This window comes from Ictalurus punctatus, chromosome 27 (genome assembly GCF_001660625.3).
Source record: "Ictalurus punctatus breed USDA103 chromosome 27, Coco_2.0, whole genome shotgun sequence".
NCBI lineage: Eukaryota > Metazoa > Chordata > Actinopteri > Siluriformes > Ictaluridae > Ictalurus > Ictalurus punctatus.
The window spans coordinates 4,497,010-4,510,416 of NC_030442.2; the positions used below are offsets into that span (position 1 = coordinate 4,497,010).

Consider the following 13,407-nt stretch of genomic DNA (forward strand, 5'->3'; position numbering starts at 1 on the left):
ATATATATATATATATATATTTAACTCTTTTTTGACTGTATAAATTGGTCCAATGATAAAAATAACAGAACTACAGACTAATGAATATTTCAGTGAGTGCGTATGATTATATTATCAGACACGGTTTTATATCGCAATCGCAAAATAGACTGTGTTTAGCGCCTGAAAGTCCTGATTATTCTTCCGAGTAAGAAAGAATGTGTAATAAGGAAGACGTGGGCTAATGATAATAATAATGATGATAATAATAATAATAACGATGATAATAATGATAATGACGCAAATCTTGAAACATGGTTTAATGATCCGGATAATTAACTGTAGCACCTCTATCTATAATGAACTGAAGAACAAGTTTGTCTCGCGCACAAAGCTGCTGTTGTGTCAGGCGAGAACAATTCCATGTTCCTATGATTATATAATATAATATTTCATTTTGCAGGAAGAAACACCACTAATCAGAGACGTGAAAGAAAAACAGGCTGGCTCCTGTTGTGTAGCTGCTTCACCTGTTTCTCTATAAACTTAGCTTTTATATGATTCCCACTGACGCTTAGATACAACAGGGAAAGGTAAACAGAGCACTGTTTTTAAAGCCCTATTTGGACGGGATTGATTTCTCGGTAAGACGTGTGTAACACGTTTACTCTTTACCCGTACCCTTCTGCGCTAAAGCGTCCGGTTAAACGGACAGCTACGGCTTTGTTTTCCCTGCGAGCGTGACCGATCGCATGCCGATACGTCAGAGGTCGTGATGCCGAGCATATGATCGTTTACAGGTTTGTTTGTTTGTTTATTTATTTATTTGTCCGCGACGTGAAGTGGTTTCATTTCCGTCGCTGTCGTTAGAAAAGCTCCGTTAATCCATCTGCGCTCTTCTGATCGAGTGGATTTAGATCATTATTTCTTTTCTCCCGCTGATGGTCTGCTAACGTGGACAGAAAGCGCTACGACGCTTAGCGAGGAAATTGCTGACAAACGGTGGAATTACACAAGTCCGACTTAATCCCGTCCACATAGGGCTTTGGATAAAAGTTCAACGTTGATATAAGCACATGCCTTGTGCTTCTAATGCACTGTTTAATCTGTAATCTGAATTCTCAATAAATGAAATCAAACTAGTGAAGAATCGTGTGTGTGTGTGTGTGTGTGGAGTCAGTAATGAGCTTGGTGTGATTTAGATTGGATATTATTAACATGTCACACTTGTTGCATAATTAGCTAAACCGCTTTAAGCCTGCGTAATCCCACAGACACTTCTGATATTTGACTTTTTGGGACTATTGGACTAAAATAAGCTAATGAGCTAACACGCTAGGATAATTATCACCCGACCTCTCGCTGATCCCTCTTCCGTTCATTCTCTCGGAGACCGGCCTATTTTCGGCACAGCGGGTAATAAAACATTTCTATATCAGACTTATAGAATTAACGCTGCACCCCGAAGAGGAGCTGGACCCAAGTCAGTGCTTACAAGCGTTATGCTAACAAGCGTTCATGCTAAGTGTAGTTCTAATGCAATTTTAAACATACAAAAGTGTGTGTGTTTTACCAGCACATCTGAGGGAAATGTTGATGTTCCTGATCGTTCTATTTCAGGAGCGAAACGTAGAACACGAAGGTACGAAGACTCCAAATGTAAAGCTGAGAGAAAATTAAATAATCTTTTTAATATATCATTAATAATCTCGGCTGTAGATGTTTCCTCCACAGAACGAAATGCCGTCCTGGCCCAGTCGCAGTAAAACAGGCCCAACCCACCATACGATACCACCGCCATCATGCTTCACAGATGGGATAAGGTTCTTACACTGGAATACCGTATTTAGGTGTTCACATACTTTTGCCACTCACAAATATGTAATATTGGATCATTTTCCCTCAGTGAATAAATGACCGGGTATAATATTTTTGTTTCATTTGTTTAATTGGGTTCTCTTTATCTACTTTTAGGATGTTTTTGGTCATATTTCTGCAGAACATTCTAAAGGGTGCACAAACTTTCAAACACCACTGTAGGGACACATATGTATAGTGGCCAAATGTATGAATAGTGTGTGTATAGTCGTCATGGCACACACACATGCACACACACACACATACACAGGTCATCTCTGATGGAAATACTGACAAGGAGAGGAATGTAATGTGTGTGTGTGTGTGTGTGTGTGTGTGTGTGTGTGTGTGACATGTAGTTTGTACAGTTATGAGTATCCTGAAGTTATTACACACAGAGAGAGAAAGAGAAAGATACCTGGTTGCTAAGCAACTGTCTGGAACGTTGCCAGCACCGAGAGCTTAGACACTCATCATGAATCTATGCTTGCGTGTGTGTGTGTGTGTGTGTGTGTGTGTGTGTGTGTCCTTAGGGAAATGCTGTTCATATTTAACAAGCTTATACACACTCAGTTCAGACACTATCATTTCTCTTCTGACCTACATTCCACTTTCTCTCTCTGAGTAACGAAAAGTTTCTAGGTTACTCGGCTGCCTTTGATCTCACACACACACACACACACACACACACACACTCACTCACACTCATAGTGAAAAGCTTCATCCAGTGTTCAGTTCTGCCAGCGTGTAAAACAATTTTCTTTACAAAGTAAACTGCAGGTCACATCTTCACACAGAGATGAAAGAGAAGAAAGGCTGTAAAAAAAAAAAGGGGGCAGAGCTAAAATATCACAAAGGAGAGATGGGGCGGGGTTACGGTGTACTTGAAAACAGATGTCTCTTTTAATGAAAAAGGGCAATAAGAGAGAGATGAGACACACACACACACACGCACACAGAAAGACAGACAGAGAGCGATAAAGAGAGATGAGACGTCTAATTCTTATTAATGGCCTAATATGGGCATTGTGTGTAAGCTTCAGTTACTGTATATGTGAAGTTTTATTAGCTGTTGATACTATGTGTAGGTTATTGTGTATTTTTAGTGTATTTTTACTTGTTCTGAATCTTTTCTTAGTAATCCAGCAACACACCTGAGGTAACTGTTGGATAATTCCGTCACTCTGTCTTTTACCTGATGTGAAAAACCTAAAAACTACATGCTAGCTAGCTAAATCAAGAACTAGCGCGGTGTCTGAAGCTATGGCTCATTCACTCTGTGGTCCCATAGTGATGAATGTGTGTGTGTATGTGTGATTGATGAGTTTGGGGAGTGTATGATGGATGTGTTTGGGGTGTGTGACAGCTGTAATGATGAGAGCTGAGGGGAAGATCTCAGCAGGAGCGCCCTTATGCACACAGTGTGTATGTTTAGTTAATCCCTCTGCGCCCACAGAGAGACTTCTGTGTTGTTTAATAAGGCATCTGTGATCCATGTAGGAGATCAGACTTTTCTCTGATCATTCACTACAGGGTGTCTGTCTTTCTGTCTGTCTCTCTCACGCTCTCACACACACAGGCTAAGACTAAGGTTATCTAAGATAATATATCCTGGTTGCCCTGACGACCGAAATCTGTTGTGCTTTTTTGATACGAGATCATAGAAATACGCATTTTCCTTCAGCGCCAACCTCTAAATATGTGCATTAACCCGAGACATCGTTCTGAATTTAGTGTGTGGAATTGCGAAATGTACACATGAAGAAGTTTGGGGATTTCAGTTTCTAAGAAGGACACATGCATTGTGCCAACAAATCGGAGTCTGAGAGTCCAAGTCAAGTCCAATTTTCACAGAACTTGCATGCTGCGGTGATCAAGCGTCACTAGATTTCCTCATCGACCTCTCTACGCTCCAAAAGACCACAGGACACTTGTGGCAGCCATCTTGGTTTTGCACAGTTAAAAGCCAGTATAATCCTGGTAGAACTGAATAAAGGTTAAGGTCGCTAATGTGTTAACAAGACTGCCAGCTAACCGATTAATACATTTCTACAGTAAACAATGTAGGGTAAACACAAGGCACTATTTGGCTGTAGGTAATGAACCACTATGCAACTGATTGCATAGTGAGTTTGCAGTCTTTGATTTCATATTGTTTACATTTATTTTGCTTGAGGACAGGAGTGAATAGACAAGCCTGTTATTTATACTTTTAGTATCCACTCTCTGAACACGAAATGACTTGAAATACAAAAACAAAGCACCGTCCAAACTATCCAAACTGCAGAGTACACACGGAGTTTATGTCAGTGTTTAAGCATCCTGTTTCTGATTAAACCGAGACAGGAGAACAGTAAAGACTGACCACATGCGGTGAAGCAGTAAAACCGCAGTGCACAGATGGCACAGTAAGAGGGACTCACTAGTTACTGCACGATTACACCGAAGCTAAAAAAAGAAAACCCATCGCTCTGCCTTATGATGACTATTTGAGTCGTTCCAGAAGTTTCCGTAAATTCACGTCCGTAAACTAGAATGAAACCATCAAGGCTGTATGTCCCAGAAGGTGCTTCACAACTTTGCCAATGTTCTACCATCATACATTTCATCTTCTCGCACTTCACCTTCCCCCCTTGCTGTCAGTACTCTCAGTCTTTTTTTTTTTTTTTTTTGAGCTCAGACATCTGCAGAAGCAAGCACCCGCAAATTTATATCTGAGAACATCTGGGTGGTCTTGTAAAAATGGTGCCGACGGAAAAACTGCACAGCTCAGAACTCTAACTTGTTCACCGAAGCTAACTTAGGAGCCCGATTTCAAAAAGTCAAGCCTTAGTTCTGTGATGTATCTTCCACTGGTCACTAAGATTAGTGGGAAAAAATTGTGTACTAAAGTATCTTTTGGTCCAAACAGACGATCAACACCCTAAAGGAGAGCTTACAGTTCAGTCTAAATTGAACCACTATCCTCAAACCTGTGTTTTAATATTTATCTGTAGTGATAAGTGGATCAGTGCCGGTCTGAATAATATTCAGTACAATCATGGTACTTGTACAGTATGCAGATTTGAATTGGTGGGGTGACAATACTTGATTTATATTTGGTGGTGAGAATCTGTGTCGTGATGTCCACGTGCTGAGGTTGGTCGAGATGGAGAGCTTGCGAGAAGCCAAGCAGCAGGGCGAGAACGGAGAGAGACGCTCTGGACTCCATGATGCTTCAGTGTGTGGAGATGTGGAATCCTACTATCTGTTTTTGGTCATTAATATCTAATCTTTCTTGGTGTAGATCATGTGATTTTTATCCAAAATGTATGCATATCTGTTGGTTTTTGCTCCAGAGAAGCAGCACCTGCACCTAGTACTTGCTGGAGAATCGCCTAGGTTCCACCTATCAGAACCAACATGTCTTTTTCCAGAAATTTGGAGTCACAAGAATCTAAACTCACCCCAGAATACAGGCACTCAAGCTCAAAGACTGTACCACCAATGTGTTGGGGAACTAAACCTATCATCAGGAGAGAACCACAAACGGAGCCAGACCTGAACACCAATCTACTAGGATGTTCTTTGATTCTTAAAGTTATTCAATTACTTCTAACACCTCACCCACAGAGTATGCAGACAGTGGAGTTTCTAAAGAAACAGTTTTAATGCCCACCATGGAGAGGATGTCATGTCTTTAGTAGCTACCTGAGGTACATGTACCCAAAGCAAGGAATACGTGGTGAGAAAACACCATCATCTTGGTAACTGTGGAAAGGATTTCTAAATCATTTCATTTTGTGTCCCTATCCAAGCTATCCTCAACTTAAACTGCTGATATAATATAATACTACCTCATGTCCTCCATTTGCATGGTCTCCACAGGATATTTCTGAGTTGAAAGAATCTTTTGTACACCATTTTGGTGCATCTCTAATCATCTCTTATCAGTTTCACCATTAGTCCCTTGGACTGTACGATAGGTCCATGCATCCATCTTCTATACCGCTTTACCCTTATAGGGTGAACCAAAATTCATAGACCGCATTAACAGTTCTCCACCACAACTCCCTGCGGTAGTCCAGTCTTTTGAGACAAATATTTGAATAACATTCTAACAACAGAGCCTGATATATTAGGATTTTCTTACAGGAAGTGATTTTCTTGCAGCGAGTTAAAATTTGATGATTATCCTCAAAGTTTTGTTTTTACATTTATATGTAGTCGTACATGTCTAAGTGCTGGTTCAATTGTACCAAATGATATTCACTAAAATTGTTGTATATGTATGATATGTAGGTTTGAACACTGATGCTGTGACAATACTTTTTAAATCTTTTTTTGTAGATTCACAAATCTGGGTTGAGAAAAATGGTTTCATGTTGTGTGCGTGTATATATATATATATATATATATATATATATATATATATATATATATATATATATATATATATATATATATACATCTGAAATACATTATTAAAGCACACGCTAAGAAAAACATGCTTGTAATCATTTTATTATATGATTCCATATTTTGATTAAACAGTAAATTAAGTCATCACTACGTCCTCTATCATTAACAGTTCTACAATATTAAAGCAAAGTTAAATCAAGCCAAAAGACCAAGTTCAGCACTTGTAGAGAGTGTTGATCCTCAGGATGTCGATGGCGGACAACTCATTTCTCTGTCCAATCTTCACTGAAGGATCAGGGATAGGAGTGATCGTGTCCTGACCGTTGACGGAGAAAGCTGTTTTCCCATAGTGCATCACAGAGGAGTAGTCGTACAGCGTGTTGAGGTTGTTGGTTTTCTGTAGGTTGAAATTAGACTGCATTTTTGGGTCGATGTTTTCCCAGTTGATGGTGACGTACTGATCACGGTCACTCCTAGTATGCTCGTGGTAGAAACCGAGCGCGTGGTTCAGCTCGTGCTCGACGATGCCGTAGTAAACACAACCCAACCTGCTGAGAGAGACCACCTGAGCACCACCTGTTCTGCCCAGATTAGAGTAGCATCTGATTGAAAAGAGAGAAGATTGACCATGTCACTCACATCAACATGTGGACACTGTGCAGTAAAAGCGAATTAAAAAATGTTGAACGCCATTTACAGGTACAGGAATTGTTTCGTTGGTTCTCACCCGTCTTTGCTCTCGATGCTCAGGTAGTCAGTTTGATTTGTCCTGGGAACAAAACTAATGCAGGTTTTGCTGCGGAAGGTGGCCATGGCGTTGGCAATTACAGTCTTGTCAGAGGAAGCTGTAAAGAAAATGGCCAAAGCATTCATAAGAAATAAACAGAGACGTGTCATAATTGGACAATGTGAATAAGGAACTCTTACACTTACAGAAAACACGGCTCAGTGTGAAAGGCACCTCCACTAAGCCATTTGAGGACTTCTTCCAAAAGCAGTTTTTGGTGGCGCAGACCAGAGCGTTCCTGTTTCTTGGCAAGAGTATGTCTCCCTCCAACAGCAGTTCACTGGATCCTTCATACAGAGAAACAAAAAGGGATAAGGACAACAAAACCAATAAGCAGTAGGATAATGATGCTGGTGTAGTGCGGTTGAGATCAGCGAGTTATCAGACCGTTGTTGGTGGTGAGAATCTGTGTCGTGATGTCCACGTGCTGAGGTTGGTCGAGATGGAGAGCTTGCGAGAAGCCAAGCAGCAGGGTGAGAACGGAGAGAGACGCTCTGGACTCCATGATGCTTCAGTGTGTGATGATCTGGATGCTCCTTCAGCGTAGCTTGGTGACTGCATACTGTCATACCTGGCTTTTTATACACACGGACACATACAGAAACAACTGGGTGTGGTGTTCTGGGGATTAACAGTAGGCGTTAGTGTCCACTGTCTAATGTGTGGAACTAAAGGGAGGATCCTCTGCACTCAACACTCACTCTAATACCTTTCTGAATCAGAGCGGGAGTCGGGAGATTGTTTGGATATTCTGTACTAATGGATGGACCGTAGCTCTTAATTTGCTTAGTGATATAATGTATGTCTCAGGCTCTATTTTAGGGAGGGACTTGTATATTTAAAGGTCTTACTGTTTAACCCAAGATAAACAGCCCGGAAATTCTACTATGTGTTTTTGGTAATGTAATGTTTGTTTTTACAAGGAATGGAAGGTAACAACTGATTCTAGACAATTGGCTTGGAATTTTCTTGCACTCTTTCATATTTCTTAAAACATATTCATTAATTGTGTCCTCAGGGATGATAACATAGAGCTCCCACACCATTTTGTGTTTGTGTACCGCTCTGTCATTTTCATCTCATGATCTCCTCATGAGCATGTCCTGCACTTCAGAAAGGCTTTACAAAGCCCCTTGAAAATCCATCTGTTCTATACACACTAATTACACATTAATGATGTTTCATTTTCATAATTTAAGCATCTCCTCAGGATTCGCCATGTGTAAAAGTTACATTTATATGGACCCCAGCAGTACTCTGGCTGTCAGGGATTGGTTTCAATCCACACTGGTGCAGTGGCGCTTTTTTCTTGCACCATTTGTCTTGCACCAATTTTAGCACCACTGTTGCACCTCACATTACTATGAACAAGAGACCTTCCAGCTGTTCGAAATTGACAGTACAGACAGGCAAAACATTTATTAATGTACAACCCCAATTCCAAAAAAAGTTGGGACGCTGGGTAAAATGTAAATTAAAACAGAATACAATGATTTACAAATCTCATAAACCCCTATGTTATTCACAATAGAACATAGAAAACATATCAAATGTTTAAACTGAGTAAATGTACTACTTTAAGGGGAAAAATGAGGTAATTTTGAATTTGATGGCAGCAACATGTCCCAAAAAAGTAGGGACTGGGCAACAAAAGGTTGGAAAATAAGTGTTTCTAAAAGGAAACAGATGGAGGTCGATTGGCAACAGGTCAGTAACGTGATTGGGTATAAAAAGAGTATCTTAGAGAAGTGGAGTCTCTCAGAATTAAAGTAAACGAAGTGATGTCCTAAGTGGAGCAGGAAGGTGGAGCGATGGCCTGAGCAGAGCAGAAAGGCGGAGCGACGTCCTCAGCGGAGCAGGAAGACAGAACGATGTCCTCAGTAACATGGGAAAATGGAGCGACATCCATATAGAACCTTGGTGTAGTGGCATCCACGGCAGAGTAGGGAAGCAAAATGGAGCTCTTGGTTGCAACAGGAGGTGAAGAAACCTCTGTAGAACAGAGAGTCTGAGCATCGTTCTCCATCAACTTTGCAGGCTGAACTTCGTGGGCTGTGTCGTCAGTCTCAGGTATGAGGAGAACTCGGTTGATCGTGTCGTCAGTCTCAGGCTTGAGGAGAACTTGGTTAGTCATGATGTCTGCTTCAGGCCTGAGTAGAACTTGGTTGTCCGTGTCAGCAGACTTGGATGTGAGCATAAATTGGTTGTCCGTGTCAGCAGACTCTGGTGTGAGCAGAACTTGGTTGGTCGTGACGTCGGTTTCAGGCATGAGGAGAACTTGGTTGGTCATATCAACAGAGTCTGGTGTGAGCATAACTTGGTTGGTCGTGACGTCGGTGTCAGATATGAGCAGAAGCTGGTTGGTTGTGACGTCAGTTTCGGGCTGGAACGTGGCGTGGAAGGTCACATCATCGATCTCAGACAGGAACATCACATCGTTGACTTTTAGCTGGAACTTGGTGTGGGAGGTCGCCTCGTCGACCTCAGACAAGAACTTGGCATGGGAGGTCACCTCGTTGACCTCAGACAGAAACGTGTCTTGGGATGCAGTCTCTTCGACATTGGACAGGAACTTGGCATGACAGGCCGCTTCTTCGACCTCGGGCAGGAACTTGGGGTGAGAGGCCGCCTCTTCGACCTTGGACAGGAGCTTGTTTTGAGAGGTCGTCTCTTTGACCTCTGACCGGAACTTGGCTTGAGAGGTCACCTCTTTGACCTCTGACCAGATCTTGGCTCGAGAGGTCGCCTCTTTGACCTCAGACAGGAGCTTGGCTCCAGAGGTCATCTCTTCGACCTCTGACCGGAACTTGGCTTGAAAGGTCACCTCTTCGACCTCTGACAGGAGCTTGGCTCCAGAGGTCATCTCTTCGACCTCTGACCGGAACTTGGCTTGAAAGGTCGCCTCTTCCACCTCTGACATGAACTTGGCGTGAGAGGTCATCTCTTCGACCTCTGACAGGAACTTGGCGTGAGAGGTCATCTCTTCGACCTCTGACAGGAACTTGGCTTGGGAGGTCACCTCATTGACCTCAGACAGAAACGTGTCTTGGGATGCAGTCTCTTCGACATCGGACAGGAACTTGGCGTGAGAGGCCGCCTCTTCGACCTTGGACAGGAGCTTGTTTAGAGAGGTCGTCTCTTTGACCTCTGACAGGAACTTGGCTTGAGAGGTCACCTCTTTGACCTCTGACCAGATCTTGGCTCGAGAGGTCGCCTCTTTGACCTCAGACAGGAGCTTGGCTCCAGAGGTCATCTCTTCGACCTCTGACCGGAACTTGGCTTGAAAGGTCACCTCTTCGACCTCTGACAGGAACTTGGCGTGAGAGGTCATCTCTTCGACCTCTGACAGGAACTTGGCTTGGGAGGTCACCTCATTGACCTCAGACAGAAACGTGTCTTGGGAGGCAGTCTCTTCGACTTCGGACAGGAACTTGGTGTGAGAGGCTGTCTCTTCGATCTCTGACAGGAACTTGGTTTGAAAGGTCGTCTCTTTGACCTCTGACAAGAACTTGGCTTAGGAGGTCACCTCGTTAACCTCTAGCAGGACGATGACTTTATGCTGGAGCTTGGGAGATGAGACAAACTTGTAGGTCTCGAGCTAGAGCTCTGCAACTGAGGTCGCCACGTTGACCTCCGGCTGGACCACTTCGTGAGTCTCATATTGGAGCTCTGAGTAGGAGATCACCCAGTTTGCCTGCTCATAATAGTTAATGATGAACAGCACATCAGGTTCATCTCTGAGGCAGGGCTCCCCCAAAAGATCCTCAAGGACTGCCCTGGATTCTGGACTGCCGAACATCATCATGAATAGTCTAACAAACTGAGTGACATTCTCCAGTCCCCTGGATCCCATGGCTGCTAGAAGCTGTGCACACTGGCATGCTGGGCCACAAAACCGGGACAACAGGAACCCTAGCCATTGCTTCTCGTCGGGCTTGGGGTCTAGGCTAGAAAAGCAGATCTGGCAGTCCATAAGAAAATATTCAGGATCACCTGACAAACCAACATACAGCTCTGGGAGATCTACTATAGTTAACTGTGGAAACTGGATTGAATCCATAGCTGGGACAGGTTGCTTGGTTTTCCCTGTGTGACATCTCCTCCGTCTTCCTGCTGCATTCATGTTAAGGCGCAGTATTCTGTCACGTTCCGGGAGGTAAGGAAGGAAGAGCGACGTGTTCAGCGGAGCAGGAAGGCAGAGCGATGTCCTCAGCGGAGTTGGAAGGCAGAGCGATGTCCTCAGCGGAGCAGGAAGTTAGAGCGACGTCCTCAGTCTCCTGGTTCAGCTAAAGTCATTTTGCCCAAAGGGCCAGGACCGCCAGGGGAGGGGAGTGTTTTCTGGCGCTCTGGGAGGAGTGCCCTGGGGGGGGGTTTCTGTCACGATTTCACCTTGAGACAGCGCTGCAGTTTTCTCGAGCCAGATAAGAACGCGTAGTGAACGCACACTTTTTGGTTTTCAATGACCGTGACTTTGTTTACATTGGACACGTCTGTTATGATTATGTTCTGTCTCCGACCCATTTAGTCATTGGTTGTTTTCCAAAGGTATGTCAATATTGTGTTCAGCAGACATGTTTGGTAGACGTGTTCAGCAGAAATGTTCAGCAGAAATGCTCAGCAGAAATGTTCAGTTCAGCGGAAATGTCTGGCAGAAATGTCCGGCAGAAATGTTCAGCAGAAATGTTCAACAGAAATGTTTAGCAGAAATGTTTAGTTCAGCAGAAATGTTCAATAAAAATGAAACTGGAAAAAAAAATAAAAACAGAGCCTGGTGTATTAGGATTTTTATTACAGACTGCTTTATTGCAGTAAGCTATAAATTTGATGACTATTCTCAAAGCTTTTGTTTTATTTTTGTATACAGTGATTGTAGTGATATTATATGATTCCACATTTTGATTGCACAGTAAATTAAGTCATCACTACGTCCTCTATCATTAACAGTTCTACAATATTAAAGCAAAGTTAAATGAAGCCAAAAGACCAAGTTCAGCACTTGTAGAGAGTGTTGATCCTCAGGATGTCGATGGCGGACAACTCATAAATGAATGAATCAGGTAGATTGAGGTGGAGTTGCTGCTTTGCTTGGAATTAAATTTGCAGAATTACTGCCCATTTTCAAATCAGATTGAAGACCATTGATCTATATTATCATTTCACATCAGCCCCTGTCCTAGCACTTCCTCACCCTGACCTAGCCTTCATAGTGGATTTGGGAAGAGTCAGGTGTTGGGGTTGTAGCTGTGCTGCCAGTGATTGAATCATGATGAGCTTCACCCTTGTCCATCGTCGACTCATTAATTGACCCCCCACCAGAATTCTTTTATGGTCAAGCTGGCTTTGAACGTGCTGGCTAGAGGACACCAAACATATAATCCTGCTCTGGGCCAACCATAAAACCCAGCTCATATCCAGAAGCCACAAAATCTAAAATGTCTCCAAACCAGAGGAACACAACTGTTCCCCTGCTTTGACTCCACCCTGTCTTATCGCCTAGGTTCCACCTAACAGAACCAACATGTCTTTTTCCAGAAATTTGGAGTCACAAGAATCTAAACTCACCCCAGAATACAGGCACTCAAGCTCAAAGACTGTACCACCAATGTGTTGGGGAACTAAACCTATCATCAGGAGAGAACCACAAACGGAGCCAGACCTGAACACCAATCTACTAGGATGTTCTTTGATTCTTAAAGTTATTCAATTACTTCTAACACCTCACCCACAGAGTATGCAGACAGTGGAATTTCTAAAGAAACAGTTTTAATGCCCACCATGGAGAGGATGTCATGTCTTTAGTAGCTACCTGAGGTACCTGTACCCAAAGCAAGGAATACGTGGTGAGAAAACACCATCATCTTGGTAACTGTGGAAAGGATTTCTAAACCATTTCATTTTGTGTCTCTATCCAAGCTATCCTCAACTTAAACTGCTGATATAATATAATACTACCTCATGTCCTCCATTTGCATGGTCTCCACAGGATATTTCTGAGTTGAAAGAATCTTTTGTACAATATTTTGGTGCATCTCTAATCATCTCTTATCAGTTTCACCATTAGTCCCTTGGACTGTCCGATAGGTCCATCCATCCATCTTCTATACCGCTTTACCCTTATAGGGTGAACCAAAATTCATAGACCGCATTAACAGTTCTCCACCACAACTCCCTGCGGTAGTCCAGTCTTTTGAGACAAATATTTGAATAACATTCTAACAACAGAGCCTGATATATTAGGATTTTCTCACAGGAAGTGATTTTCTTGCAGCGGAGTTAAAATTTGATGAGTATCCTCAAAGTTTTGTTTTTACATTTATATGTAGTCGTACATGTCTAAGTGCTGGTTCAATTGTACCAAATGATATTCAATAAAATTGTTGTAT

At 42.6% G+C, this 13,407-nt stretch overlaps 1 protein-coding gene across 1 annotated transcript; it reads right to left on the reverse strand.

The window, feature by feature from the left end:
• Positions 1–6,361: 6,361 nt before the first annotated feature.
• LOC128629288 (hatching enzyme 1.2) lies at positions 6,362–8,057 on the reverse strand. The gene is made up of 4 exons (XM_053676669.1): positions 7,412–8,057; positions 7,171–7,311; positions 6,965–7,082; positions 6,362–6,839 (listed from the first exon to the last, which is right to left on the reverse strand). The coding sequence occupies exons 1-4, from the start codon at positions 7,527–7,529 to the stop codon at positions 6,452–6,454; spliced, it is 765 nt and encodes a 254-aa protein (XP_053532644.1). The 5' UTR covers positions 7,530–8,057; the 3' UTR covers positions 6,362–6,451.
• Positions 8,058–13,407: the final 5,350 nt, after the last annotated feature.

What these genes read in the sequence shown, in the direction of transcription:
- LOC128629288 (XM_053676669.1), bottom strand. Translation starts at nt 7,529, where the DNA reads ATGGAGTCCAGAGCGTCTCTCTCCGTTCTCACCCTGCTGCTTGGCTTC. An exon ending in GATTCTCACCACCAACAACG is followed by an intron (nt 7,312 to 7,411) that starts GTCTGATAACTC and finishes CTCTGTATGAAG; the next exon opens with GATCCAGTGAACTGCTGTTG. An exon ending in AGCATCGAGAGCAAAGACGG is followed by an intron (nt 6,840 to 6,964) that starts GTGAGAACCAAC and finishes CTTTTCAATCAG; the next exon opens with ATGCTACTCTAATCTGGGCA.